The 26,945-nt window shown below is 51.3% G+C and overlaps 1 protein-coding gene across 1 annotated transcript in view; it reads right to left on the minus strand.

The window, feature by feature from the left end:
- Positions 1–7,791: 7,791 nt before the first annotated feature.
- The window catches only part of FRMPD3 (FERM and PDZ domain containing 3), a 30,794-nt gene continuing 11,640 nt past the window's right edge, over positions 7,792–26,945 (minus strand). The window contains exons 12-14 of the mRNA XM_086470020.1: positions 19,082–19,226; positions 11,445–12,266; positions 7,792–10,655 (exon numbers count right to left, since the gene is read on the minus strand). Coding sequence (XP_086326146.1) covers positions 7,792–10,655; positions 11,445–12,266; positions 19,082–19,226 — 3,831 coding nt within the window. The remainder of the gene's footprint in view (positions 10,656–11,444; positions 12,267–19,081; positions 19,227–26,945) is intronic.

A 26,945-nucleotide genomic window follows, 5' to 3' on the forward strand; every position in this document is an offset into this window, starting at 1 on the left:
ACTTCTTGGTGACCACCTTGCCCAGCTCCAGGCCCAGGCGGTCGGCGATCTTCTGGGACAGGTCCTGGTGCGAGCTCCCGCTGAAGATCTTGATGTTGGGCATGATGGCGGCTGCGGCAGCGGCGCTCTCCTTCTCCTCCTCCTCCTCCTTCCCGCTCCGCCTCGCGCCGCGACCGGCTGCCGCGCGGGGACCCACCCGCCTCCTGCGCGGGGACGCGGCACGCTGAGCACAGGCCACGCCGACGCGCCCCTACTCCGCCATCTTACCCCTTCCCGCCAGCCGCCAGGGCCCTTTATCGACTCCTCGCCCCCGACGACACGCCTCGGCCCGCTTCCCATTGGCTCTGTGGCAGCCAGGGGCGGGGCCCCGCCCCGGCGCGGCAGGCGTGGCTCAGAGGTCTCCTCCCGCCGCGCCGACCGCCTGAGCCACGGCCGCCGGGGGGGGGGGGGGGGGGGGCGGGAGGGAGGCGTGCGCGGCTGCTGGCCCGCCCCTCCGGGGGGCGGGGCGCAGGGCAGGAGGAGGCCTGCGATTGGTCGCTGCCTGGCCGCCTGGCCTACGACTGGTCACGGCTGCCGCGGAGGGCAGAAGGAAACAGAGGCCGGAAAGGCGCGGGGGGCTGGGGGGGGCCGGTAGGGGGAAAGGAGGGCGTGGGGAGGGGAGATTTACTGCCTAAGGGGGGCGGGCGGGCGGGCGGCAGAAGAGGGCTGCCCCGCCAGGGTTGTGACTTGCTTGTCGCTCCCCTCCCCTCCTCTCGCTGAGGCTTCAGAGACCCGAGGCTGTTCGGGGCGGGGGTGGGCAGAAAAACCGGCCCTGGCTTGTGGGAACGGTTCTGCTGGCTGCTCGCTCTCTGCCTGCTGCTCTGCGTCCTCCACTTGCTTCACAGGGCTTGTTTTTAGCTAAATCCTCTCTCTGCTACCCAAAGCCACTCAGATGCAGTGAGATCCCTCTTGGTTTGTGTTTTTACTGACTCTCCAAGTACCCCCTGTTCTTTCCTTTGGAGAGAAGATCACTTTGTCACAGGTATCCCACTGGGCCCCGCGAGTTGTATTTAGGAATGAAGCTCACCTGTAGTACTGTAAATGCTACCAGAGTTACACAGGACCTAGATGAGCTGGAGCACATCCACCAGGAAAAAGCACACCATTTGGCAGGAAAAGGAAAAAAAACTTTGGGAAATAAATGGTATTTTCAAGTCTCCACTAGAAACAATACAAATGTACAGATGAGAAGTTCTTTAAAGGATCCTGAGCGGTCCTTTTGTGTTTTTGATCTTTCTACTCAGCATTTTCATTGTGTTTTTCCAAGAAGCCCAGTTGAAAGTTTGAGGATGGAGTCCTGTTGCTCTAGCAAGAGATGAATATCATTAGATTCAGGAGTGTTTCCAAGGTGCTTTTAAAAAGTGGAGTTTAGTGAAGCATTATAAAGTGTCCTGGACCGTGTATGTAGACACGGTGCATATTCCCAACCCTTTCATCTCTCTCCCCAGCCCTTGGCATGTTCAACAAACCTCAGAGAGGCCGCACTGGGATTTCTGCCACTTTGAACGCAGCCTGTTTGCTTGTTAATGACTTTGTAGTCCAGCTGCAGAACACACCTTCCCTCTTCACTCCGTCACTCTGGCAGGTGACGGCAAGGGACAGCATCTCAGCTGGGCTGGAAGGTCGTGCAGCGGCTGCAGTGGGATGAGGCATGGTCAGGTTCCTCGTCTGCTCATGCCCTGGCATGTAATTACATAGACTGACACAAAACCTTTGGAAAAGTTTTCTATTGTGTGTACGGACTGTTTTCATATGCAGTATATAAGGTTGGGTGATGCAAACAAGCTGATAACACCTGTCTTCCCTGGCAGACTTCTCCTGTGTCCAATTAAAGCCATTGGTGTCCCAGCCAGCTCCACCGTGTCTGCCTACGTGAGGAATTTGTTAGGATGTTTTACGCAGGAATCCAGACACTCTGCTTGAAATGAGGCTAAAATTTAGACATTACTCATTTCTATTTGACTGTCAGCTCCCTTGGGCATGATGAAAGCAGCCGTGGGTCCCAGCTATTCAGCTTGCCCCGCTGTTGTATCTGAGGCTGCTGCGGTTCCTGTGTAGTGTTGCCAGGACCTTGGAGAGGATGGAAATCCCGACAGGAGAATGCATCTGCTACGCCGTGGGGATTAGAGTTCAAAGTGCTTTAAACCGTGTTGTCCAGTTGTTGTTTCCAGCTGACAATGACCAGCAAAGTCCACAGAGACACGAGCAATTTTATCCAAACCTATCTTAGGACTACTGCTTGAGGTCTGCTAATTTTCCAGCTCCTGCTTTCGACACTTTAACCCCTGAAAGCCAGGTCTTCTGTTTTTCTCATGTCTATTAGAGGGACCAGCGAGGGACCAGTTTTTGTTTCTTTTCGATCCATTGTCACTGATAAAGTGGGAAGTCTTTGGGAATGGACATAATTTAGAGAAGATTAAGGGAGGGAGCAGACTGTGGGAGCGCAATGACATCAGATGGTCACGAGTGCATGCGGAGCTCATGGGAGCTGTGAAGGCCCTGGAGGAAATCTGGGCCAGCTGTAACACTACAGTAAAAAACTCAGGGCAAAGGCAGTGTGAGAAGGGCGGTTACTGCTGGTGCTGCTCTGAGAGGATGCTAAAGGGCAGGCAAACACAACCTGCCACGTTTGCTCTGGTGAAAGGGGATGGAGGAAAATTGATTTATTTTTATGCACACACACCTACAAAACAATATTGTCCTTTTCCGAGAGCTGTGTACTTTGCTTTAACTTGCTGGGGGACAGTGGCTCCGATCTGAAGAGATGCTGGTGCTAAATGAGAACAAGGCAGTTTGCAGGTAGATAAGGTAGATGGACAGTGAAATGGGAACTAGATTTGGAAAAAAAATGTTACCTTTAATTCTCTCTGTTGTGTAACTGAGATGCATTTTTTTTGAAAAATCTGTGATTCAAAAACATTAACAACATTTTACTTGCATCATTTCCTTTAAGAGTGCCCTTAAAGTGAGTGCCCCAACAGAGTGAGGAGACAAGGACAGCACCTAAAACACGAGTAGAGCCATAACAAAGGCAGGGCTTCATCATCCTTCTTGGGTACGTACCAGTATAGCTCCTCCCTTCACACAGGGACATTTGAGTGATCCTGGAGCACCTATCTCCACAGCTGTGCCAATAGTAACAGTGTGCTGTGAAGAACTAATTCCTTTCTGACAGGATGCTGATTGCCCACTAGATGGTACTAAGCATTGACTCTGAAATTGCTGATTAAACTGTCTGCTGTCAATAACATTTTCAGGCTCTGGGGGTTGTTAGAAAACTTCTTGGCTTTTTCATTTTTTTGATCCATACCCAGCTTTATAAATACGTGAGGTTTGTCCCATTCAGTGTCATTGTTAGTTAGTTCAGCATGGGAAATGCTGTGATCCAGATTAAAATAATGAGCCTGGAGGCACAGAGAACATGTGTGAGCGGCTGCCTTTGCTTTAGACAACACATTCAATCCCTGTACAGAGAATGAACCAGTTCCTACGTTTTTTTTGTGTTGAATCTTGGCTTTTATAGTTCCTGGAGGCTCTAGGGCACAGAGGGCACATGTTAATGCCTTCCTCCCTGATAAATAGTGAGTTCATTGTACCAGGCAAAACGTATTCTCAGAGGGAACGGGATATTGGAAATGTCATCTGTAGCTAGGAAACTGTTTGCCTTGCTCAGATTTCTCCCTGGGTCTGGCATTATGCTTTTGCTGGGCTTTCCTCTGCAGACATGCCAGAGCAGTCCCACAGGGCAGCAGAACCATCAGGCCACTGACAGCAGGTCAAACGCTGTCAGGTCTTCCCAGCAGAGCAAATGCCAGGCAGAGGCTGCAACTTGGCTGAAAACACACTGGAGCCGGTCAGTGGATGCTCAACGTGGCTCTTCCGAAAGGGATCAGGCAGGAGTTTGCTAACAGAGGGGGGTTAAAGCATGTCCCGTCTCTCCCCTGCTTTAGGGGCAGGAGGGTGTCCTGTAGGCACCAGAAGGACCACGCTTCCCCAGCACTGCCGCAGTGCCCAGCGCCAGCGGTGAAGGGGTGAGTGCCGCTGGAGGGGTACCCCTCCCGGATGGGAATTAAGACAAAATGCCCATTAACAACACAAAGCTGTGCCAAGTCAAACAGTTCATTTCAAACTTGCATTTTTGCTGCTTCATGGCTTCCTTCATAGCCTGGTACTTAACCACTGTGGAGTCCAGCGACGTTGTGGAGTCCTTATGCTGCCCCCTTCCAGTACGGAGATATGTGCATTTCCATATCAACAAAAATAAGGGGTTTTGCTTACGAACAGTGTTATTTATATAGCTAAGAATAGCCAAATTTCCCCACAGTTCTTTAAAAAAGACACAAATGCTAGTTTGGATATTAAGATTAATATATTTAATCTTTCTTGTTTGTAAAACAAGACATAAATTTGTGTATATATATAATTTATATATTTTTATTTATATATACTATGTACAGACAATAAAAAAATTTTCCTCTGTATTAGACTGAGAGATTTATGGAGGAATGATATAGGCATAACGTGGAGCTCGAAGAAACTCAGAGTTTTGTAATAGATAATTCACGGGAAAAAGAAAAACACGGCTCTGTGTCGGCCTTCAGCATTATAACAGGCTTTGCCCACCACAGACTGAAATCCGAACTGGCTCTTCCACTGTATGTTTGCTACATGGTTCTTGAAAGCAGGAGGCTGTCCCCACAGCAGGTTCCTCTCTGCCTTGCTGACAGCAATGGCCAAAGTCCGGGACAGCCATGGGCCAGGGGAGGTTATTGCACTTGGTAGAAGATACGCATGTTAAAAGCACATTGTGCATTTCCATAACTCCTATGGAAGAACAAGAGATTTCGAATGTGCGTATTTATAAAAAATAATAGAGATGGGAAGCGATTGATCGTACGGAGATCCCTGATCATCCCCAAACGCTGGGGCAAGCTGGCTGGGTTTGACAACTGGTCTCACTCCTGGCACCGTGAGGCCGATGCCATGATCTCCCTTTCCAGCTGGAGGTGGGTGCGATGGGGAGAGGCACAGGGACCCCGGCAGGACCTGCTTTCCCCATGCACGTGAAGTGCAGTGGGTGGCAGGGTAAGGGCAATGCAATGTGTAACCTTGCATTTTTCTCCTCAGTTTGTTTTGGAGGGTGGGTGACTGCAGTGAAGCACCAGTTAAGGCGGTCTGATTGATTAGGTCTAGAAGCTAGACTGAGAGGAGGAGGGGAAACTTGGTGTGCGACAGGAAGCAATTAGGAATCATTTTACCATTCGCCTGGAAGTGAAAAAAAACAATCCAAAAACCCCAACTCCAAATAAATAATCATCACACAGTAATAAAGAATGCTTCTTATGGCAGTCAGTCTGGTGGAGACCCCAACACGCTGGCAAGGAGGGCAAGTCCTTTGCTGGGTGCCAGTAGCACTGCCTGGCTCAGGGGCAAGCCGTGGCTCACAGGCAAAGCTGATCTGGGGTTCCTCTCTAAAGGACATGGTGCAAGGAAATAGGAGAGAGTTTGGGCTGAGCCTTGGAGGCACAGACCTGACCTCTGGAGAATGGTGTGAAAGAGGTCCTGTCTCAGCTGCTAGCCCACCTTCTGGCTTGCAGTGGTCAAAGATCAACCTGGGTTCCTTGCAGGCTCTTTAGTGTGGACACAGCTATCCAGCAGAGGATGGGGGACATAGAATCACAGAATCATTAAGGTTGGAAAAGACCCTTAGGATTATCAAGTCCATCTGTTAATCTAACACTGCCAAGCCCACCACTAAACCATATCCCTAAGTGCCACATCTACATGTCTTTTAAACACCTCCAGGGATGGAGACTCTACCTGATGGTGATTCCCTGGCCAGCCTCTTCCAATGCTTGATAACCTTTCAGTGAAGAAATTTTTCCTAATGTCCAATCTAAACCTCCCCTGGAGAAATTTGAGGCCATTTCCTCTTGTCCTATCACTTGTTATTTGGGAGAAGAGACTGACCCCCACCATACTACAACCTCCCTTCAGATAGTTGTAGAGAGTGATAAGGTCTCCCCTCAGCCTCCTCTTCTCCACACTAAACAACCCCAGTTCCCTCAGCCGCTCCTCATAAGACCTGTTCTCCAGACCCTTCACCAGCTTCGTTGCCCTTCTCTGGACACGCTCCAGCACCTCAGTGTCCTTCTTGCAGTGAGGGGCCCAAAACTGCACACAAGATTCGAGGTGTGGTCTCACCAGTGCTGAGTACAGGGGCATGATCACTTCCTTACTCCTGCTGGCCACACTGTTGCTGATACAGGCCAGGATGCTGTTGGCCTTCTTGCCCACCTGGGCACACTGCTGGCTCATGTTCATCCAGCTGTCAACCAGCATGCCCAGGTCTTTTTCTGCTGGGCAGCTTTCCAGCCACTTATCCCCAAGCCTGTAGCTCTGCATGGGGTCGTTGCGACCCAAGTGCAGGACAGGGCACGTGGCTTGTTAAACCTCATACAACTGGCCTTGGCTCATCGATCCAGCCTGTCCAGACCCCTCTGTTAAGAGTCTTCCTACCCTCAAGCAGATCAACACTCCTGCCCAACTTGGTGATGTCTGCAAACTTCTGAAGGTGCACTCGATCCCCTCATCCAGATCATTGATGAAGATCTTAAACAGAGCTGACCCAAATATTGAGTCCTGGGGAACACCACCTGTGAAAGGCCACCAACTGTATTTAACTCCATTCACCACAACTCTTTGGGCCCAGCCATCCAGCCAGTTTTTTACCCAGCAAAGAGTATGCCCATCCAAGCCATGAGCAATTTCTCCAGGAGAATGCTGTGGGAAACAGTGTCAAAGGCTTTACTGAAATCTAGGTAGACAACATCCATGGCTCTTCCCTCAACCACTGAGCGGTTACCTTGTCACAAAAGGAAATCAGGTTAGTCAATCAGGACCTGCCTTTCATAAACCCATGCTGACTGGGCCTGATCACCTGGTTGTCCTGTGCGTGCCATCTGATGGCACTCAAGATGATCTGCTCCATAACCTTCCCTGGCACTGAGGCTAGACTGACAGGCCTGTAGTTCCTTGGATCGTCCCTACTTGCACGCATTAAGCACTTGCCTTTCGCATAGGCAGTATCTGTGCTCAGGACTAGGGCATTGGTGCCTAAGCTGTGAGAGTAGAGCCAGCTAGGGTGACCTAGCTCTGCCCCAGAATTACGGCATTCTGCCTGGGCAAGGACTACTTCCCAGGCTGTAGCATAGCAGCAGGGACCTGCATCCCAGAGGTCCCTTCTGCTGCTAATTACGTTGCATTTGTGGGCCAGGAAGACCCTGGAGGCAGAAGAGCTGTTTACGTGGCAAGACACTGGTTTGGCTCCAGACTGCCCAAGTGAAGGCAGGAGATCTCAGCTCAGTTCCTGCTAACTCACTGGCCCACCGCACACTGTGACAGGTCTTTGTACAAGTGAGGCCCAGAACCACACGAAACCAAACTAGCGTGGAGACGAGGTGACTGTGCCTCCCAAGTACCATGACCAACAAGCCAGCATGGGAGAGCAAGCAGAGCAGCTGCTTGAGACCCCCGATGAGCTGGTTGCACAGCCTGTGACAGGGCATGAATTTACCCTTCAAAGCACCACCAACACAACCATCCATTCTGCAGAGATAAAAGAGTGTCTTGGCTACTGCAAACCCCAGTAAATGTGGGCCTGTACACATGCATCCTCATTCGACCTAGGCGATTTGAGAACCACTAGCACATGGCCCGGCACACACTGGTTTGTTGGTTTTCGTAGCTGGCTTACTTATTGATCAGTGTCTTTAGGGAGCGTGTAAGCGTGCTCATGACAGTGGCAACTGTGGCTGACTGGCGGGCGAGCTGCTCCACCGTCTGCTGGTGGCTCAGCATTCTGGCCGTGGACTCCTCCGCAGCCTTCAGGAGGAAGGTGTAGTTTCTCACCACTTCCTCCACCTTTGTCAGCAGCTCTTGGCGCTGGGACTCCGAGCGCACGACGTACACCAGCGTCACAAACGTCTCGATGAGGCTGCTTAGCACCTGGAAGCTGCTCGTGATGGCAGAGAGCATGTGGGTAGGACTCTTGTCAACGGCTGCCACGCGGCGGCAGGATGCCCGAAACTCCTTGAACTTGAGGGCGAGCTCTTGCTTGTACTCAGACAGCTGGGAGATGTAGGGTTTGCAGTCCCGGACATCAGGGCTCACCACACACTGCCTCAGGATAGTCAGGAGCTCATTGGCGTCCAGCTGCACTTGCAGAAACCCGTTGGGAAAGCTGTAGGCATGGCCTCGAAGGGTGTGGATCTTTGCCAAGCTCCCCTCAAAACTGGAGGTCCTTAAATCTATTTCCTGGGTCTGACTGTCATTAGGACTGCTGCAGGCTGTTGCATCTAGGACCTGAAGAGTCCTGCTCATGACTGGGACCATCTGATTGTCCAGCTTCATTCCTGGGAGTATCTGCATGGGGATGGAATAGGACAGCTCATCCTTCTCACTGCCATCATCTGCAACATCGCATTTCCTGTAGTAGAAGCAGTACCGGATAGAGCAGCACTTCTCATCCTCCATGTCTTCATCCCGCAGCTCAGCAGGACTTGGATACATCTCCTCCTGGACAGAGTACACTGCTGAACCCTTCTGGTTCTTTTTCTCCTGTGCTATCTGGACATAGGAGGGGTCAGCCACTCCAGAGGCTTCCTGGATTTTGCTCTTCAGAACAGGACAAAGGATGCTGGGCTCAGGCTCTTTCTGGGGGCCTTTCTGCTTAGTTGTATAGATGTTCTGGTAGATGTCAGAGGACAGGGATGTTCTATCAGTCTTATCTATTTCACTGACACTGTAGCGACGCAAGAGCTTCCTGTAGTGTGGAGCACCCATGCACTCCCCCTGGGAAGCGCACGTTGTCAAACAGGACACGCTGTTCTCTGGGTCTGACCGGTAGTCTCTGGACTCCAAACTTGTGGATCGTATCCGCTTGCCTTTGGAAAGGCTGCTCACGCTTGTCAACCTAATGGCTTCTGCCTGCTTCTGATCATCGGTAACTTTATCCCTCCCTCGCTTCTCCAGTTCTGGCATCACCAACTGGTTAGGGGGTGGCCTCACCCCCCTGCAAATCCGCTTGCAGTCACAGCTGCGCCTTTGCTCCCTGGACATCCCTGGCACTTTTTGCACAGGACTGCTCCTTAGCTGGCAGCTGCAGCGCCCAGGGGCAGGAGGGTGCAGATACTCCTGTGGTGGGAGGTCACCTTTGCTCTTTGGCTTGAGCAGCTCTTCAAGGAATTCCAGCTCATACTGCTTCACCTTCTGCAGCTGGGCCTGCCGCTCGTCTGTCTCCTTCTTCAGCCGTGTTGGAAATGTGGCAGAGAACAGGTTCCTCAACCTGAAGGGAGCTTTTGGAGCTTTGGGTTTAGCTGGGACATCAGCATCTTGTTGGGTCACCTCCAGGACTTTTTCTACTTTTTTGGAAGGCACAGTGCTGACCTGCAGGCTCTCGGATCTGGGCACCAGCTGGACTGGCCCTTTGGGTTCCTCACTGGTGCTCCTGAAACTGCTACCAGGTGATGGAGAGTGCAGATTGCCACTCTCAGCTTTTAAGCTTTTGGCTGAACTTTCCTGTTGCATTTTCTGTCCTTGGTTTGAAGGAGCTGTGTGTTTCTGAAAGACAAGGCTCGTGGCTTCCCCACCTGCCTTCTGACCTGGCTCTCCATTTGTGGCTTTTCCTGGAGCATCTCTACTCACTTTTTGCTGGTAGCTTTTAGAAGCAAAAGTCTTATTGGGCAGCATTTCCTCACCTGCTGAGGTGAGGTGGAAAGCTTCAGCCTTACTGCCATGAGCTTCCTTAGGACATGGAGAAACTTCACAGTGCTGCTGCGGAGAGAGTTGCTGCTGCTGCTGACAGTTGCATAATGTCTCTGAAGTTTGTGGACCTCCTTTAAGTTTCAAAGGCTTGCTGCTGGCTGATGCACAGCTGCTGGTACCATTCATGTTCTTGTCTTCTTTTGAGGCTGCTGCCACTTGGGGAGCTGAGCCTTTTGCATTTGCCGCTTGCTGCAGAGGAGCTGAAACGATGGCTGGAGTTACAGCACTTTTTTGTTCCAAGAGGAGCTTGGAGCTAATCTGGATCTCTTTGGGCATCTTCTCTTGTAGATCCTGTGCCTCCTCCCTGCTTGGGGCTGCTGTGGCATGCAGAGATTCCTCAAAGGCAGCTTTTGTGTGGCCTGCACCTTTGCATTCGGAGCCTGGCACTGCAGCCCCCCTGTTCTGCTCATTAAGCTGGGGGGTCAGCACCGGCTGGACAGCCAAGGTGTAGCTCCGCTCAGCATGCTGCGGCTCCTGTTTGCTCTTGCAATTGGTAGGGTTGGGGTTTTGGTGAGAGAAAGCTGTCTTCAACGAAGGGCTTGGCTCCTGGCAGCTGAGAGGGTAGGGTGAGGAGAGAACAGCCTGGGCAGCACAGCTCTGGATTCGGAAAGGCAAGTCCTTTCTGGTCAGGAGGTTTTCTTTGTTGATGTGTTGAGCAAGGAAGTAGGCTGCATTCTGATGCTGCTTCATAGCAGAGACCATCTCTGAGACATCAGTTAGCTCTGAAGAGTTGGTTTCATGGCCAGAATCCAAGGATGACTCAGGAGTGATGGCAGCCAAGACAATAAGACCTGAGGAGGGACACAAAAAAAACCCCCACGACAACACTCACACCACACTGCTACATGGAGAAGAGGGGAGCTCCATGTGGCAGGAGAGTCCCAGGAATGCAGGACACAGCATCCCATTAGAGAAACTTTAGTGACTTCCTGCAACTAAGGGTTAACGCTTTTAAGAAAGATCACTTGTCAGCACTGAGCTGGCTTGCTAGCTCAATTCAGCAAGAGCTCTTGGCCCAGGAAAAAGTCCTGGGAAGCTTTCCAGTGTTAGCAATGGCACAGCTACAGGGACTTGTCTGGAGAAAGAAGGAAAATCGGGCAACAGCTACTCTGCCATAGTGAGTAGGGCAGCCAAGGCGGGGAGATGGACAAAGGACCATGCTGTCATCAGTCTGGTCCCAGAGACACCCATCTGACAGCAGGTTTGCCCTGTGAAGGGCTCACACACTGCAAAGACCGAGGGCCGAAGGTACCAGCTGAGGGGGGTCACAGCAAGGAGGAACTCATGCTTACAGTACTGGTTAGTGCCTTATCCCAGCATTGTGGCATGTGGACCTGGGTAGATAGGGGATAACCAAGAGACTCCTTCAGCCACTGTCAGGGAGAGGAGTCCCATCTCAGCTTCTTAGAAATCTTCTGAGCAGCAGCTTGGCTGCTCCTGCTACAGCCTGTTGCCACAACTTAATTTTTTCTAGAAGCTGCTCCACAATCACACATAGGATGGGAAGAGACTAAAGGGAAGGATGTACCACAGGAAAGAAAGGCTATAGAGAAAAAAGAAAGTCACAGCCACTAAAATACCTGCTGTCTGCTGTGGTGGGGGATGTGGACAATCCTCTGAAGCAGCCAGGGCTTCCAGCGCCTGCAGGGTGGACACCAGGGCATCATCCAGCTCTTGGGCATGGTCTCGGACTGTCCGTGGTTGCACGTTGTCTATCAGCGTGACAGGGATCTCGTCGTAGAGGATCCCACAGAGGTGCCGGCCCTGCTCCTGGCTCTGGGCAGCTGCCCGGCGCTTGGGGTCGTCCTCATCTGAGCTGTTGTCTCGGAAGCCGGGAGGAGGAGCGGCAATGGCGGGGAGCAGGGATGTTGTCTCGTCTTCTTCCTCATCACTCCCAGGAGGGGGAAGTGACATCAAGTCCACCATATTGTCCCGGGTGCTGCCAGGCTTGCCCCCCTTGCATGAGGCCAGACGGCTCTTGATTTTGGCTTGGCAGGACTCACAGTAGAAGTGCGAGGCGTCACTCCGCAGGTGGGTGTCTATGGTGTGTGCCCTGGCCCTGCTCCTGTGCCTTTCTTGGTCATGGCCATCTGGGTCGTACTCGTTAGCTGCCCCATTGTAGCCTTGGCCAGAGCTTTTGGAAGTGGGGTCGGATTTGGTCCTGGGACGAGTTTCCTCAAAAAAAATCAGGTTTTCATTGATATCTGTCCTGCTCTCTTTTTCCTTCCTCTGCTCTCGCATGTGCAGGTAGCAAAAGCTGATGAGCTCTGAGTCCGAAGCCCTGGCGGCTGGAGCCCCGGCTGCTCCGGTGCCGGCAGCAGAGCCACCCACCAACCCGCTCTCTTTCTTTCCCGTGTGCCCCGCCGTGGCAGGCCGGTGGAGGTTGTGTGCGTTGATGTAATCTAAACCAAAACCACAACAGGCACATTAGCAGCAGCACCCGGGAGAAGGGAAAACATCATGGGGAAGCTCCTGCTCACCCTGGAGAAGCATCCACATGCTCTCTGTCCTCCAGCCCTTGGCATGCTGGACTGCAGTGGGACACTCGTGTTCCCTGTGGAACAGCCAATCCACCTGGCTGGTCTTTTGAAAAACCATCTTCTGCACCCATTGGGCCTATCTGCCAGTAATGAGTGCAGAAAGAAATGTCCTACACATGCAGAACATAAAATAGTTTGGGTTGGAAGGGACCTTTGAAGGTCATCTGGTCCAACCCTCCTGCAATGAGCAGGGACAGCTTCAACTAGATCAGGTTGCTCAGAGCCCTGTCTAACCTGACCTTGAATGAATGGGCTATCTACCACCTCTCTGAGCAACCTGTTCCAGTGTTTCACCACCCTCATCGTAAAAATTTTCTTCCTTATATCTAGTTGAAATCTACCCTCTTCTAGTTTAAAACCATTATCCCTTGTCTTATCACTACAGGCCCTACTAAAAAGTCTGTTCCCATCTTTCTTATAAACCCCTTTAAGTATTGAAAGGCCACAATAAGGTCTCCCCAGAGCCTTCTCTTCTCCAGGCTAAAACCCCCACTCTGTCAGCCTGTCCTTCTAGGAGAGGTGCTCCAGCCCCCTGATCATTTTCATGGCCTCCTCTGGACCCACTCCAACAGGTCCATGTCTTTTCTGTACTGAGAACCCCAGAGCAGGACACAGTACTCCAGGTGGGGTCTCACCAGAGCAGAGTAGAGGGGCAGAATCACCTCTCTCAACCTGCTGGCCATGTTTCTTTTGATGCAGCCCAGGATACGGTTGGCCTTCTGGGCTGCGAGTGCACATTGCTGGCTCATGTCCAGCTTTTCATCCACCAGTACCCCCAAGTTCATCTCAGCAGGGCTGCTCTTTATCCCTTCATCCCCCAGCCTGTATTGATATCAGGGATTGCCACGAACCAGGTGCAGGACCTTGCACTTGGCCTTGTTGAACCTCATGAGGTTCACACAGGCCCACTTCTCAAGCTTGTCCAGGTCCCTCTGAATGGCATCCTGTCCCTCAGGTGTGTCAACTGAACAACTCAGCTTGGTGCCATCTGCAAACTTGCTAAGGGTGCACTCAATCCCACTATGTCGATGAAGATATTGAACAGTACTGGTCCCAACAAAGACCCCTGAGGGACACCACTCATCACTGATCTCCGACTGGACTTTGAGCTGTTGACCACTACCCTCTGGATGTGACCATCCAGCCAATTCTGAATCCACCAAACAGTCCATCCATTAAATCCCTATCTCTCCAATTTAGAGAGAAGGATGTTGCGGGGGATCGTGTCAAAGATGTTACAGAAGTCCAGATAGATGACATCTGTAGCTCTTTCTGTGCTCACTGATGAAGTCACTCCACCATAGCATGCCACTAGGTTGGCCAGGCAAGACTTGCCCTTGGTGAAGCCATGCTGGCTGTCTTGAATCACCTCCCTGTCCTCCATGTTCCTTAACATAGCTTCCAGGAGGATCTGTTCCATGATCTTCCTAGGCACAGAGGTGAGGCTGACAGGTCAGTGGTTCCCAGGGTCCTCCTTTCTACCCTTTTTAAAAATGGGTGCAATGGTTCCCTTTTTCCAGTCACCGGTGACTTCATCTGACTGCTGTGACTTTTCAAATATCACCGAGAGTGGCTTGGCGATTACATCAGCCAATTCCCTCAGGACTCTGTGATGTATCTCATCAGGTCACATAGACTTATGTATGTTCAGGTTCCTCAGGTGGTCACGAACCTGATCTTCTCTTACTGTGGGAGGGACTTTGCTTCCCCAGTCCCCGTCTTGTGGCCCATCCACTCGAGAGGTGTGGGAAGAGAGGTTGCCAGTGAAGACTGAGGCAAAAAAGTTGTTGAGTACCTCAGCCTTCTCCTCGTCCATCGTTACCAGTTTGCCAGTCGTGTTCATCAGGGGCGGTAGGCTTTCTTTGACCTTCTTTTTCTGGATGACATACCTATAGAAGCCCTTCTTACTATTTTTTACATCCCTTGCCAAGTTCAGCTCCAGACACACCTTGGCTTTCCTGACCCCATCCCTGCACAGCTGGGCAGTGTTTCTATACTCCTCCCAGGATACCGGTCCCTGCTCCTACTACCTGTGCATTTTCTTCTTGCTTTTCAGTTTAACCAGCAGGTCTTGACTCATCCATGCCAGTCTCTTGCCTTTCTTTCCGGATTTCTTACACCTGCTGATGGAGAGCTCTTGCGCTCTATGGAAAGCGTCCTTAAAGATTTGCCAGCTCTCTTCTGCTCCCTTGTCCTCGAGAGCAGTTTCCCAGGGGGTCCTACTGACTAACTCCTTGAACAGATCATGGGATGGAAAGGATTTTGGGTGATCAGCTTGTCTGTACCCCACCTCTGAGGCAGGAAAACTGTAACTAAAGCAACCTTCATAAACGCATATGTGATGGAAGGGAGCACATTCCCATGGGAGGCTTTGTATGTGCCACACTTGCCTTGGCCTCCCTACCTGAGTGTGTGGGTCTCTCTAGAGGAAAGTGTTAAGCCCTGAGAGATACCACACATGTTGCCACCAAGGGCAGGAGGAGACTGCTGACATTGAAGACAAGGAACCTTCTGGCTCTGAGACATCAACCCCTCCCTGCAATATGGAAAGGAAGACCTGGAGGAGGCAGACAGGAGAGGGACATACATGGTGGATGTGGAAGATGGCCAGCTTAAAAAAGGCCTGTGTGGTATCGAAGAAGCTGACATGCCTTTTTTTCCTAAATCAATAAAATCTGGATTTCTATTAACAAAGAGCTGTTGAAAGTGGTTTAGGGAGGCCCTTAGGTGTTGCTGGGGTACAGTGATGATGGAGGCCAGAAGAGCCTAGAGGGTGGCTGGACAGGATTTAGAAGCAGTTGGGCTCCAGCCAGCAAAAGCCCTGTGACATGCTGACAGAGCAGGCCACCTCCTCATGTGGTTTGCTCCGTTGTCTCCAAAATGATTATGTGCTATAGAGTTTAATCAGATAAATTTAATGCAGTTAAATATTATGACATTTATGATAAGAAAGTATTGACCCTAAAGCTGTTTTTTGTGAGGAATTAGATCAATGACATCATGGACCAGCAGCTCAACTGATCAGTGCCCTTTTACAAACAACCTTTAGACATCAGAAATATTGTCCTGTTCCTCCCTCTCCATCTCCCCACCCATCTTTTTTCTAGACTAACCACAGCAAATTTCTTTAACCTTTCCCAACAGGTCTGCTTCCTAAATATCTCAGCCTTCTTACTGCTCTGGGCTGGACTCCATCCACGTCAGCTACCTGGGAAAATATCTCGTTTCTGTGCTGCATGAGAGCAGCAGGGAGAGGAAGCAAGATCCCAGTAGCCTGCTGGGAGGCAAAGCCAGGCAGAACCAGAGGAGGGCTGGCCATTGCAGTGGGCACTGAGACACAGGGAGGTGGGTCCCACATCACTGAGACACCAGCCATTTCCAGAGGGCGACGGGAGCAGCCTGGCTGCACGCACAAACGAGGACCTTCAGCCTCAGTCTGCCCGTTCATGTGTTAATACAGCAAGAAGGAATTGTCACTGTTTTTGCATAATGTTGGCCAGACCAAGCAGTTTTCCTCAGGAGACTGCTAAACGTGGTGCAATATTGCCTTTTGGGGAAACATCCAACATAGCTTGGCTGACTTTAAGTGACAGACACACCCCCAGTCCCTTGTCCCTCACTGCCCACGATCCATGTGTTGTTTGTCTGGCTGACAGCTACCGGATCAGGCTAGCTCTGAAAGAGCCCTCTGCTCCTGCTGTTAAGCATTTACCTGCAACAGCCTCCCCTGGCTCCTTTGTGTGAGGCAAGCGGCTGAAATATTGCTTGAACTTCTGGCCAGTGGTCCAGCCCTCAGGAGTGAGATCTGTCTGCATTACAGGTTGAATTGTGCAGCTGTGCTGAGAACGGCTGCCAGGGGGATGCAGGCTCTGTCTTACCAAGTATAAATTAAATCAAATAAATCCTAATTAAATTCATTAGCTCAACAAATTGGACAATTTGTCTCCCCAAACACACATTTGTATTATACTGTTCATCGCCTGCAATGCTAAAATCCCAATCAAAACAATATCTCTCTCATTTATGGACATACCAGTATACTCGGAAATGGCAGCTGTGTGAGTGAACACAAGGCTGCTGCAGCTGGGGATATGTGTTTAGTGCTGGGCTGTGGTGGGGTGGCGTGGACCTCTGAGGGGTCACGCTAGCAGCCTGCCCGGCTTGGATGGCCTTGCTGGCTGCCCACGCTGAGCCAGAGGCTTTTACTGAATGGGGCCAAACCCCTAAAATCTATAATCAAGCTGCTGGATGCTTTGGGGGAGAAGGTCCCGATGAAGAGCTGAGAGAACAACTAAGGGCATGGAGCTGCTTGGCTGACAATGGTTGCTGGTGGGAGCAGGGAGAGGAAGGGTCAGGGAGGCAAATCGCCTGTGCAGCTCCAGCATGGCACAACCCTTCCTGTTGAGGGCAAGATCTGGCATATGGCTCCACAGAGAAATGTGGAGACATGGATCTAACTGACAGGATCCAGACAGTGCATGCATTTCTAAAAACGTCTGCAGTTCAGCAGGAGGTTTTAATGGGCTGCAGGGAAGATGGATGTGCTCCTTTTCTACGCAAAAAGCACAGGCCAGGGCTTGATTTTACATTTAAGATTTTGACACAGCCTGCCTGCAGCCTGGAAAGTCAAAGCCTGGGCTAACTTGATTCATCCCAGTGGGGCTTTCTTATCGTTCCTGCAGAGACGTGCTAATGATCAGCAGTCCCTGCTCCCTGTGATCTGCCTAGCTCCTGACAGCTCAGCTTGCAGCTGTAGCGAGACCAGAACTGTGAGCAGACTTTGTTTTCTCTATACGCACTAAATTCACTCTTTCTGAAGGATGCCTGAGTGGCGGGGCTGAGTGTATGGGTTCTGCAGGGAAACTGTTCCACTCCATTGGTCAGAGAGGTTTTCATTGTACCCCTGAGGACAGACCAGGCCATCCAGAGAGGGGCTAGCTCTTTGGTATGAAGACCATGGATCCATTGCTCCATCACTATCCTACCCACACTGTGACTTCCCCTCACACTCACTCCATACCCCTGCAGAGTGACATTGGTTTCTTGACAGTCTCAAGAAATGGCAAGATCTACTGCCCCTTTTGGCATAGGTTTGGACCATGCCCACAAAGCACAGTCTCGCTGAGGAAAAATCCTGGGTATTATCACTGTTGTTAGAGTGCGGAAAAGCACCACTTGCACACTGAGATGTCCCCTGAGTGACCAGTAACTGTGGGCGCCACCAGCCTCCCTCTGAGCTCTTGGGGATGTTCTGGGATGCTCTCCACTTTCTACTGCATTCCTCTGACTCCCCACAGCCATGTGCCCCATATGTCCCCATAGGCCATTTCAGCGTGACATGAACCAGGGAAGGGCCACTCTGATGACAGCCAGTTAAGTTGGAAACACCCTCCACTCATAGCAAAATGTGACTAGTGTGTTTCTGCAGGGCACCCAGAGCAGATAGCACAGTGACAGCTGTCAATAAGAGGCAGAGGTGAAGAAATAAAAGGAAACCATGCGCATATACTTACACCAACACCACCTGCCAGATATTTCCCTGGATTCACCGAAGTTGCTGCAGATGCTTTCCTGATGCCTCTTGTGAGTATGTCCTCCCACATGTGCTAAGTCCATGTCTGGGTGCCTTCCTCAGACCTCAGAGGCACCGAGTCCTTTCCTAAGGACCCTGCTAGCTTTTGGCACTCCTCCCACCTCCCCCAGCTAGTCCCATCTTGAGAAGGCAGTTTTGACACTCCGCCAGCTAACCTGAAGCCTTGTCACAGCTCTCTGGAGCTGCAGTGGTACTTGGGAGGTCTGGAGGCAACCTTCCAGAGTCAGCTGGGTTGGTATTTTGCCCATCTCCAGCCACTGATCCTGTACTTTCTATTTCCCTATACAAAACATATTTGATGAGAACACCTGCATGCAACAACAGCATGCAGCTCACGGTTGGCTCTTGTTTGAAATCACTCTTGAGAATCATTGATCATTTTGAGGGTGACTCACACCTGCAATCCATCCTCAAGGAACAGAGCACCAGTGTGTGGTGGGACAGAACCTGTCTTTAGCTGTTATGGTCTCCTGCTGTGCCCAGACCAGCCCTCTGCTACCTGCGTCAGGCTGGGCACCTGAAAAGCTGGGACATCAAAGTTTCCTTCCTGATTTAGGAAATCAGCAGAGCAGCTATGCTTGCAGAGCTGCCCATGCAGCTCAGAACCCCACTGATGAAGGCAGCAGTGTCCAAAGACAGCAGCGTCCAAAGGCAGCAGGACTGCAGTCCCTGGCTGAGTGCATACACTCACGTTTGTCTCCAGAGCCGGGATGCTGGCCAAGGAGTGTGTGCTGCACCCCTGCGGCAATGCACAGGCTGTTCTGCAAGGACTCAGCATTCAGCTGGCAGCACCAGAGGTCTTTTCAAATGGCATCTCCTGGATCTGCACTAGGAGCTGCCAGAACTCGTAGTGAGTGTTTAGGGCCCAAGCTGAAACCTACAGTCAGAGCTCATCCAAAATGAGGACTTGTCTCCATGCTCCTTGTTTTCTGGTTAAAAGGGGGTCTGCTGGTTCTGCAGGGGGAATGGGAGCAGAGGGGAGATGCCAGAGAAACCCTTCTTTCTATGCTGCAGACCCCTGGGCAGAGGGAGGAGCGGGAGGCTGGGGAAGGGGCTTGCACAGAAAACAGAGGCTGAAACGTACCTGCCTTGATAATCTGAGGCGGGGGCTGCTGGCTGGGGGCCCTGGAGAATATCATCTTCTTGGAGTCCACCAGGAGACGGCAGTAGCCTGCGATCAGGCAGGCAAAGTTGGTGGCTTCAGGCCACTCCATTAGCAACACTAGCGGCTGGAAGGCAAGAGAGGCAAAGCGCATGAGGGCCACACAGCTCAGCTGACACAGGAACAGTGCTCCAAAGGGGCAGTGCCCTGCACTGGTGTTAACTGGTGAGCTGGCTGGCACTTTTAGCACCCACAGAGGAAAAAACAGCCAGGTGCATGTCCTTGCTCCAGATCACCCAACAGATCGCTATGCACAAGAAAGTGCCCCGCTGCAGCTGCAGCTCCTGCTTGCTGACTCCCCTAAGAGTGATGGAAGAGGTGGAGCCCCGCAGGGCACAGCCTGTGCACCACAGGGCCCCCATGCAACTGGCTCCTGATCCTTTGTCTGCACGTCAATGCTCTGAGCCTACCTGCAAGCGCCAGTTTAACCATCGGGCCCTGGGGAGCTCAGGCAGTTTGTGGAGTCTCCTGCTGCCAGAACCCCTATTTCATTGCAGGCACCACGTCGCCCTCCCATAAACTAAGGCATCTGCTTCCAGCAAGATGCAGAAGGGGCAAAAAACCATTACAGGCTTCCCCAGCCACCACTCTGAGCCTGTGGATCTTATTTAAATCTAACCCTTCAGAAAATTAAATTTGTGCCTAGGAGCAGATGGTGGCTTCTCTTTTAGGAGAGCATTTATTCGCACACAAAAAAGGTCTTCGCTTTAGAGAAGAAAAAAAATGAGACGATCTGTGTGCCACATATAACCTCACTGCACAATCTAGCGGCACACACTGTGACTCCCCAACTCCTGGCTTGTCTCAAGGAGAAGGTTAGCTAGCCCGGGGAAGCTGTCGGGCTGGTATCCGCTCTTACCTGCCCTGTGAGGTCCCATGCACTGCTGGGACCCGGCTGGGCAGAGCAGCACGCACCAACACAGCTCAGTTGAGCCTCCAGCACTGCTCAAGGTGGACGCATGAGGTGGAAAAAAAATTGACAGTGCCTTCAATAAAGTTATTGCATGGCAGTTCTAGCCCTCATCTACCCATTGCACAAGGCACCCCTACCTAAAGGACTTTCTACCCAGGGACAGCGTATATCTGAGGCAACAGGGATGTTTAGCTACTGCTGTGGCTCGCGCTGACCATCCTGCCGTGCTCAGTCTCTTGCACACTGACAGCCCTCCGGGCTCAGAAGAACTCATTTACCACATCCAGGGCAAACCAAGCCCATTTTAAAAACCACTTAAGCCTACGCAGTGTGAAAAGCATTAAAGCTATTTTGGTTTTCTTGTTTCAGAACCACAGGAGGTTCCTGGTACCCACTGGCCAGTTCTGTGCTCTGCTCAATGCCTGCTTTTTCAAGCCATCAAGCCAACTCTGGCAAAGGAAGACCCAGCCTTACAGCACATCATGCTCTGGACCATACAGTGCAATAAACCTGGGTGCGAAGCCAGCAGAGCCGTGTGTGATCCCCAAGCCATGCCAGCCCCTGGCAGGGGCTGACTCCTCCTAGGGCCAGGGTAAAGAAGTTCCCTCCTTGGCTGCTAGGCAGGAAGAGAAAGGAAAAGAAATAACCTGACAAGTGAACGTGCTCTGCTGAGAGGCTCTGCCCCTCTCTGCTTGACGAGGCTCTTTCTGCATCAGGGAAAATAAACCTGAGATGACACAGATCAAACAGAAAGTATCAAGATAGAGAGAAAGGAGAGAAGAGATTCTCCACATAGCTTGAAGGAGGCAGGCATGCAGCGGTGAGCGGGGGTGACACCTCTTAGCCTAGCTTCAGTCTTGACATAAGTGATGAAAGGAAACCATGTGTTCCAGTTCTGCCACAGGAAGCGTCCTTAAAACAAGTGCCTTCTACATAGGGCTAAGTCTTGGGTTTTTCAAGCCATCTATTGAATGAAGAGACATTTGTGCATTTCTCCCCCTCCTATGCAGCAGTGAGGGTTGGAGTGCTAGCAACAAGAAAGCAAGCAAACACCAAGGGCAGGGAGGCAATGGCTGATGAATATTCACTACCGGGAGATTAAATGAAGAGGTCAAGGTGGGTTGAGAATTCCCTTTCAAAAGGAAAACTAGGGGGTAGTTTCCACCACATGCAAGTCAAACACCAGAGATTCATGGCTAGTCCTTGGGGACAGAGTCATGGACCTTCATTGCCTCCCTCTCAGTGCTTGCTGTCCAGCCTGCAGTGCAGTCCCGGTGCCCCAGCTGGGTACCATTACCTCTGAGACCCAGCCCTGTTTCCATCTTTGCTCAGATACCTCTGCTTCAGGCTGCTCACACCCATCCAGAGATGGGACTGTAGGTTCCTGGTGGCAAGAAGCAGCCCCTCAATCGGTCTTCTCCTGAAGGTAGACAGGACTGAGACACAACCACCCTGACTGGTGTTTCTTGCCCACAAATACAAGACATGCAACGCACCAAGATGCCACGAGCTCCCTGCCAGGTCTCCGAGCCAGCCCAGCCTCCAGACTGGCTTCCAGCAATTGGTGTGTGGCATGCTGGGGTTAATTGTAGCACTCTGCTCTGGAAAAGAGGAATCTTAATACTGATTAGCATTACAGCTTAGCAAGGGGTCTTAGAAACGATTACTCTCACATCCTGGCAAGCAAGCAGCATGAGAGTTCTTCTCTAATTGTCAGGCATTCAAATATTGTTATTAGGGATTAAATTGTGTTAGGGGCAGCTTGAAGCCGTCCACCCACACTGCCAGGGCAGCACTCCAGTGAGCTCCCCATGGCCCTGGAGCCCCCACTGCAGGGGCTCTGTGTCCTGCTGATGGATTGATTATTGGCTGTTTAAAAGGACAGTGAATGTGAGCAAAGCTGCTGCAGTTGGGCTGTGTGTCTTCCCCGGCCTCGGCGGCTCCTCTGCAGCTCACTAGCAGAGGTCTGGCTGTAACCCTTTCCCATACAGGGATACAAGACTGAATGTCTCTTCCACCCACCTAGGTAATTTTGCTGAGATTGCAGCAGCTCAGCTGCCTTTGAGACTTCCACCCTGCTGCCACATCTCCCTGAAACATGAATAGATCTGAAAGTGATTTGTGGGGTCAAGAGGCAAAAAGGCAACACAATCGCAGCAACCTTGTTTCCTTGGGCAATCAGGCTACAAAGAGGAGGTGCCAGGAATGGCAGCTAACAGAGATGTTATTTTTAGACATCGACAATCTTGGTCACCCTGTTCCACGCAGGCAAGGCAAACGAGGTCTTGTGGAGACAGCTGGGCACAAGCAAGCTGAGCAAACATTGACTTTCTGAACAGTTGCATGGAACATTTCCAACTAATATTGCTACAGGTTTTAGATGGTAAATTCACGGCAGCTTTGCAAAGAGCTGCTCTAAGTAACAACAATGCAGGACTGTAGCCTGTGCTTTGGGCTTCCTTGTGATACCCATTGCAGCGAGCGGGACTGATCTCCTTTCTTTTGGACATGTCCTGCAGGGAGCAGTGAGGGCTCGTGCCTGTGGTCCAGCATTGGCCTGGACCCCAAGTGGTTAGGCTTCACGTAACACCCCTGTCTCCCCCTGCAATTTTTTTAACTCGCTGCTCAATCTCAGCGAGACCTGACAAAAAGGCAGCAATCTGAAAAAGCATGAATCTTCGCTACGTTTTCTAAACGCGGTGGTGCGGTAGAGCAGAGAGACTTCTGTGTGCAGCCAGAAGGCAGAGAAGGATGCAGCAGGAGCAAAACTCCTTGTTGTTCCTCTAAGACCTGCTCCCTGCCCCATCAGCACTGATTTTCTTGGAACTGGCCACAAAACGCAGTACCTCTTTCCCAGCTTTTAATCAGGAGATGGTGTTAACTACCAGTGGGGAACAGGTTATTAACTAGGATAGTAACCCTCCAGTTATCCTCCCGCCATGCACCAATGGCGTGTCTCATGCCAACCAGTCATTCCTCTTCCTCCTTCTCACCGGCACGCTCTCACTGTGACAGTGACGGGGGCTCATACCTCGGCGGCCCCAAGGGCTCTGCTTCCCTGGGATGCCAGAGCAGAAATGCCAGTCTGATTTTTGTCAGGGCAGCAGCACCTTTAGGATGAAAGCTGGTTTTATATAGAAGCAAACTTCCTGGGATAATCCTACTGCTCTAAAAATTCCAAACATCAGATTCCCAGTGGGATGCACAGGTAAAGGTTCATGTCTGACCCGTAACATGCCAACATGAAAAGAAGAAAATTTTAAAGAGAATGTTCTTTCTACATCTAAATGCATAATATCAGACTGAAATTATTGATGTTTTTGTTTCACTTATACTGGTTTTCTAGATTTTCTAGTCCTAATGAGAAAAGGATATTTTTTCACTTAAAAGTTTCCTGCTTGGCAACCAGTCTCTCTGGAAAGTAAAACAAAATACATTTTTATTGGATATGAGAGATAAGTTTTCCATTAGCTTATTAAGGATATAGTGCTTTTTCTATTACGCCCTGCCTTTAAATCAACTCTTGATGTCCTTCTGGAGAATATTCTCTTATTCAGACAAAGGTGAAGGTTTCATAGAAGAATGTCTGGAGGAAATTTTATGGCCAGGGTTTTTCTAGAAGATCTTAACAGTCCTCACATTCAAATTAATTTATGACCTGATCTGTGCGTGCTATAACACCTAAGCTTATGTGCATTTCCTTTTAATCTCCTCCCTTTATAATGTACTTTGGGTCTCATCCTGCTTCCTTTAATGTAGTGCAGTAGAAAGGTGGGAGATGAATTAACATAATTTATGTTCCCTGGTTTACCTGAGGTGCACTGCCAAGTGTATATTTAATAATACAGGTATCCAGGCCTAATGAGACAGCAGTCAATTTTTCACTTGTACATTGACCTTTCCTTCTCTCCCTTTAAGCATTATTAACTCAGCTCTATCAATACCAGGCTGCTTGTGATTAGGACCATTATTTCCCATTTATTGATCAATAAACCTCCTGCCTTTGTCAGCGGCAGACCTTCAGCTTTCTGCAGCAGCATCTCCTTCCTTAGGGTCTGAGCAGCTGCCACCTCTGCTGGGTGAACACCCTCCTTGTTCCCTGCACGGTCCCACAAAACGTCACAGTGGATGGAGAGGTACCTCTATAGACTACACACTTGTAGGTGTCTCCTTCTCTCCACTTCGACAGTGCTGCTGTGTCCTGGGGAAGGCGCAGGTGCAGCCTCCACCTTCCCATCACACTGCAGCTCCCTCCCTGGCCAGCTTTCATCTCCCCACGGCTACTCAAAGGGCTTGTGCTCTTCCCTGTGGGACTTCTAATAACCAGAGCCTGCTGATGCTTTTGGCATCCTCCGTGTTTCTTACTTGTTGAAGCAAGCTCTCAGGACTCCCAAGGTTGCAGCACCATCGGGCTGCACTCAAGCCCACAGCACTGGATGCCTGAGGTCTGCTTGCTTGGTTTTCTGTTTGTTTGGTTGGTTGGTTTTTAAAATAAACAAATCAAATTTGGCTTTGCAGGCTTGGAAGCTCATCCTCTCCACATGTTGTCTCACTCTTGTTTCTGGCTGGCTCCAATCCTGGGTGCCCGCGGGCAGCACTATGGGTGGTGCTGGGGCTGGCACCACACGCTGGTACGTGCTTTGCTTTACATCCCGCTAGAAAGGCTCTGCGAGGCGGGGGGAACTGCATCTGCCCCTCTCTCCCCAGGTACGGTGTTTCAGAACGGCTTACTGCAAATAAAGATGAGTTCAGCTTAGGGAACCAGAGCCTTCAGGTCCATCATCACTCCAAAGCCTCGCTTTTCATGTAGGAGAAATGCGATGGGCTTCAGTCACTGCTTGCACGAGCAGGAATAATGCTGGCCTTGCCTGCCCTTGCCAGTTGGATGGGGCTCCCCACCATTTCCAGACTACGGTTTGGCAAACGCACATATGGCACTGGCCGTGCCACCCACAGCGCGTCCCTGCCATGCTCGGCTGGGGGAAGCACCACTGGGCTCAGGGCCGGCTGCGGCCCCGCTGGCACCCACTGCCGCCAGCTCCGGCAGGGAAGGCTGGAAGGCAGCGGGGTCACCATCTCATCGCCAGTGAAAGGGAAGAGTGGGCAGCGGGCAGGGCTCGGCTCCTTTCAGGGGAGAGGAGGAGGCTGCACCGCGGCCGTGCACAGCGGCTTTTTATTTCCATGGCAGGCTGGAAGCACACCAGGGCCCCTGGGACACTGACATCAGTAGTGAGATTCCAGGCACTGCAGCAGGCGGGGACCTCTGTGAATTAATTTTTCCTTTGTTTTTCTCTGTCAAGTCTTGATCTTGGCTAAAGTGCCAGCTGGCTGCAGGCCCTGCTGGGAGACAAGAAGTCAATTACCCCGATGCCTTTGATTGAATTGCGCCTGGTGAGTGGCCAGCCACCGTGGGCTTCTGCCCCGCAGCCTGGCATGGGGACGAGGTGCAGCCTGGGACAGCTCCTCTGTTAAATTGCAGATGCTTGTCCTGGCTCAGGCAGTCCGGCTGTCCCCTGAGCACTCCTCTTTCATTCCTATTCAGAGGTCTTCGGCAGCTTTTTTGCCAATATGTCAAGACTGTTAATAATCAAAAGCCCAGCAGCATGTAGCTGTGTAAATCAGAAGGGAGAAATGCTCCATTTGAAACGGCATTTCAGTAAGAACAAAATCTTTGCTTCTGCAGGAGCTGCGGAGCTGCACAGCCAAGGGTGCGACCTGGTGGAGCACCCAGCTGGACATCAGGAGCTGGCTCTGATGTGCTCATGGAGCTGAGCAGCTCTCCCCATGCCTCCTGCACTGCTGAGCTGGGGTGAGTGCAGCGAGCAGCAGCCCCTCTGCCTGTTCTGCACTCATCAGTGCTGCCAGGCTTGCCCAGATGCTGGGCAGGAGATGCTGACACTGCCCTTCCTGGGATGCTGAGAGGTAGAAGAGGACTTCAGAATCCTGCATGCTGGAAGCCCAAATCTGAGCTGGCTTAAAAGCACTGGCCACTCTCAAATGCTGGTCCCAGCACTGCTGGGCAGCTGGAGGGGGAAGCCCCTGGGAGATGCAGGCCTGCAGGGCCCCCAGACCACTGAGACATTTAATGCATAAAGATCACAGGAGACAACATGTGCTATCGCCCTGTCCCCAGCGAATCCATGAACTCCAGAATCAATGCTGGCAAGTCCAGAGCACAGGAGGAGGAGTGGAGAAGCGACGGCCCCAGCAGAGAGGGGACTTTGCCAGGTGGGAGTGACCACACAATCCTGCAAAACACCCGCACTGTGGCAGCGCAGATAGGGAAGCACTGTCCTGCCCCCAGCTGCAGGCTGTGAACTTTCTCAGCATTTCCAAGCAAACCTGCCCCACTCTCTGTGTCTGTCAAGGCGAAACCTGCTCCTCCCCTCCCACCAGCTCCCTCGGACATTGCAGGGAATAAAAATCCTTCTTGGACCCAGTAGCGGAGGCCTGAAGGCTTTTGTTCTTCTGTCCTGAGGCAGTCCAGCTCCTCTACAAGGGGTCCTGACAGCATTTGTGCCCCCCTTGCCACCCTTGCAGTGGCAAACAGCTGAAGAAAGCAAAGCAGAGGCACCAGCCCTGAGTTTGTATCACAAATGGGTTGTTTTAAACAGAAACTGAAGCCCAGGATGGAAAAGCTCCAAAACAAACCAATTAACTACCCAGTGAATAATTTATAAGACAAACACCGTTTCTTTTCCTCATGAACTAAATGCAAATGGTTTATGATCTCCTCAAGCCTGATTGTTACCTGAAAGTCTTGCCCAGCTCCTTCCTGGCAGGTACGTCTGGGCTGTGGTTGCAGGCAAGCAGTGGATAAGGACGTTTGGGTGGCGCTGGCTGGTGTGATCAGGGTGGGCAGACCTCCCAGAC

The sequence above is a fragment of the Leptosomus discolor genome, chromosome 9 (genome assembly GCF_034619465.1).
Source record: "Leptosomus discolor isolate bLepDis1 chromosome 9, bLepDis1.hap2, whole genome shotgun sequence".
Classification (NCBI taxonomy): Eukaryota; Metazoa; Chordata; class Aves; order Leptosomiformes; family Leptosomidae; genus Leptosomus; species Leptosomus discolor.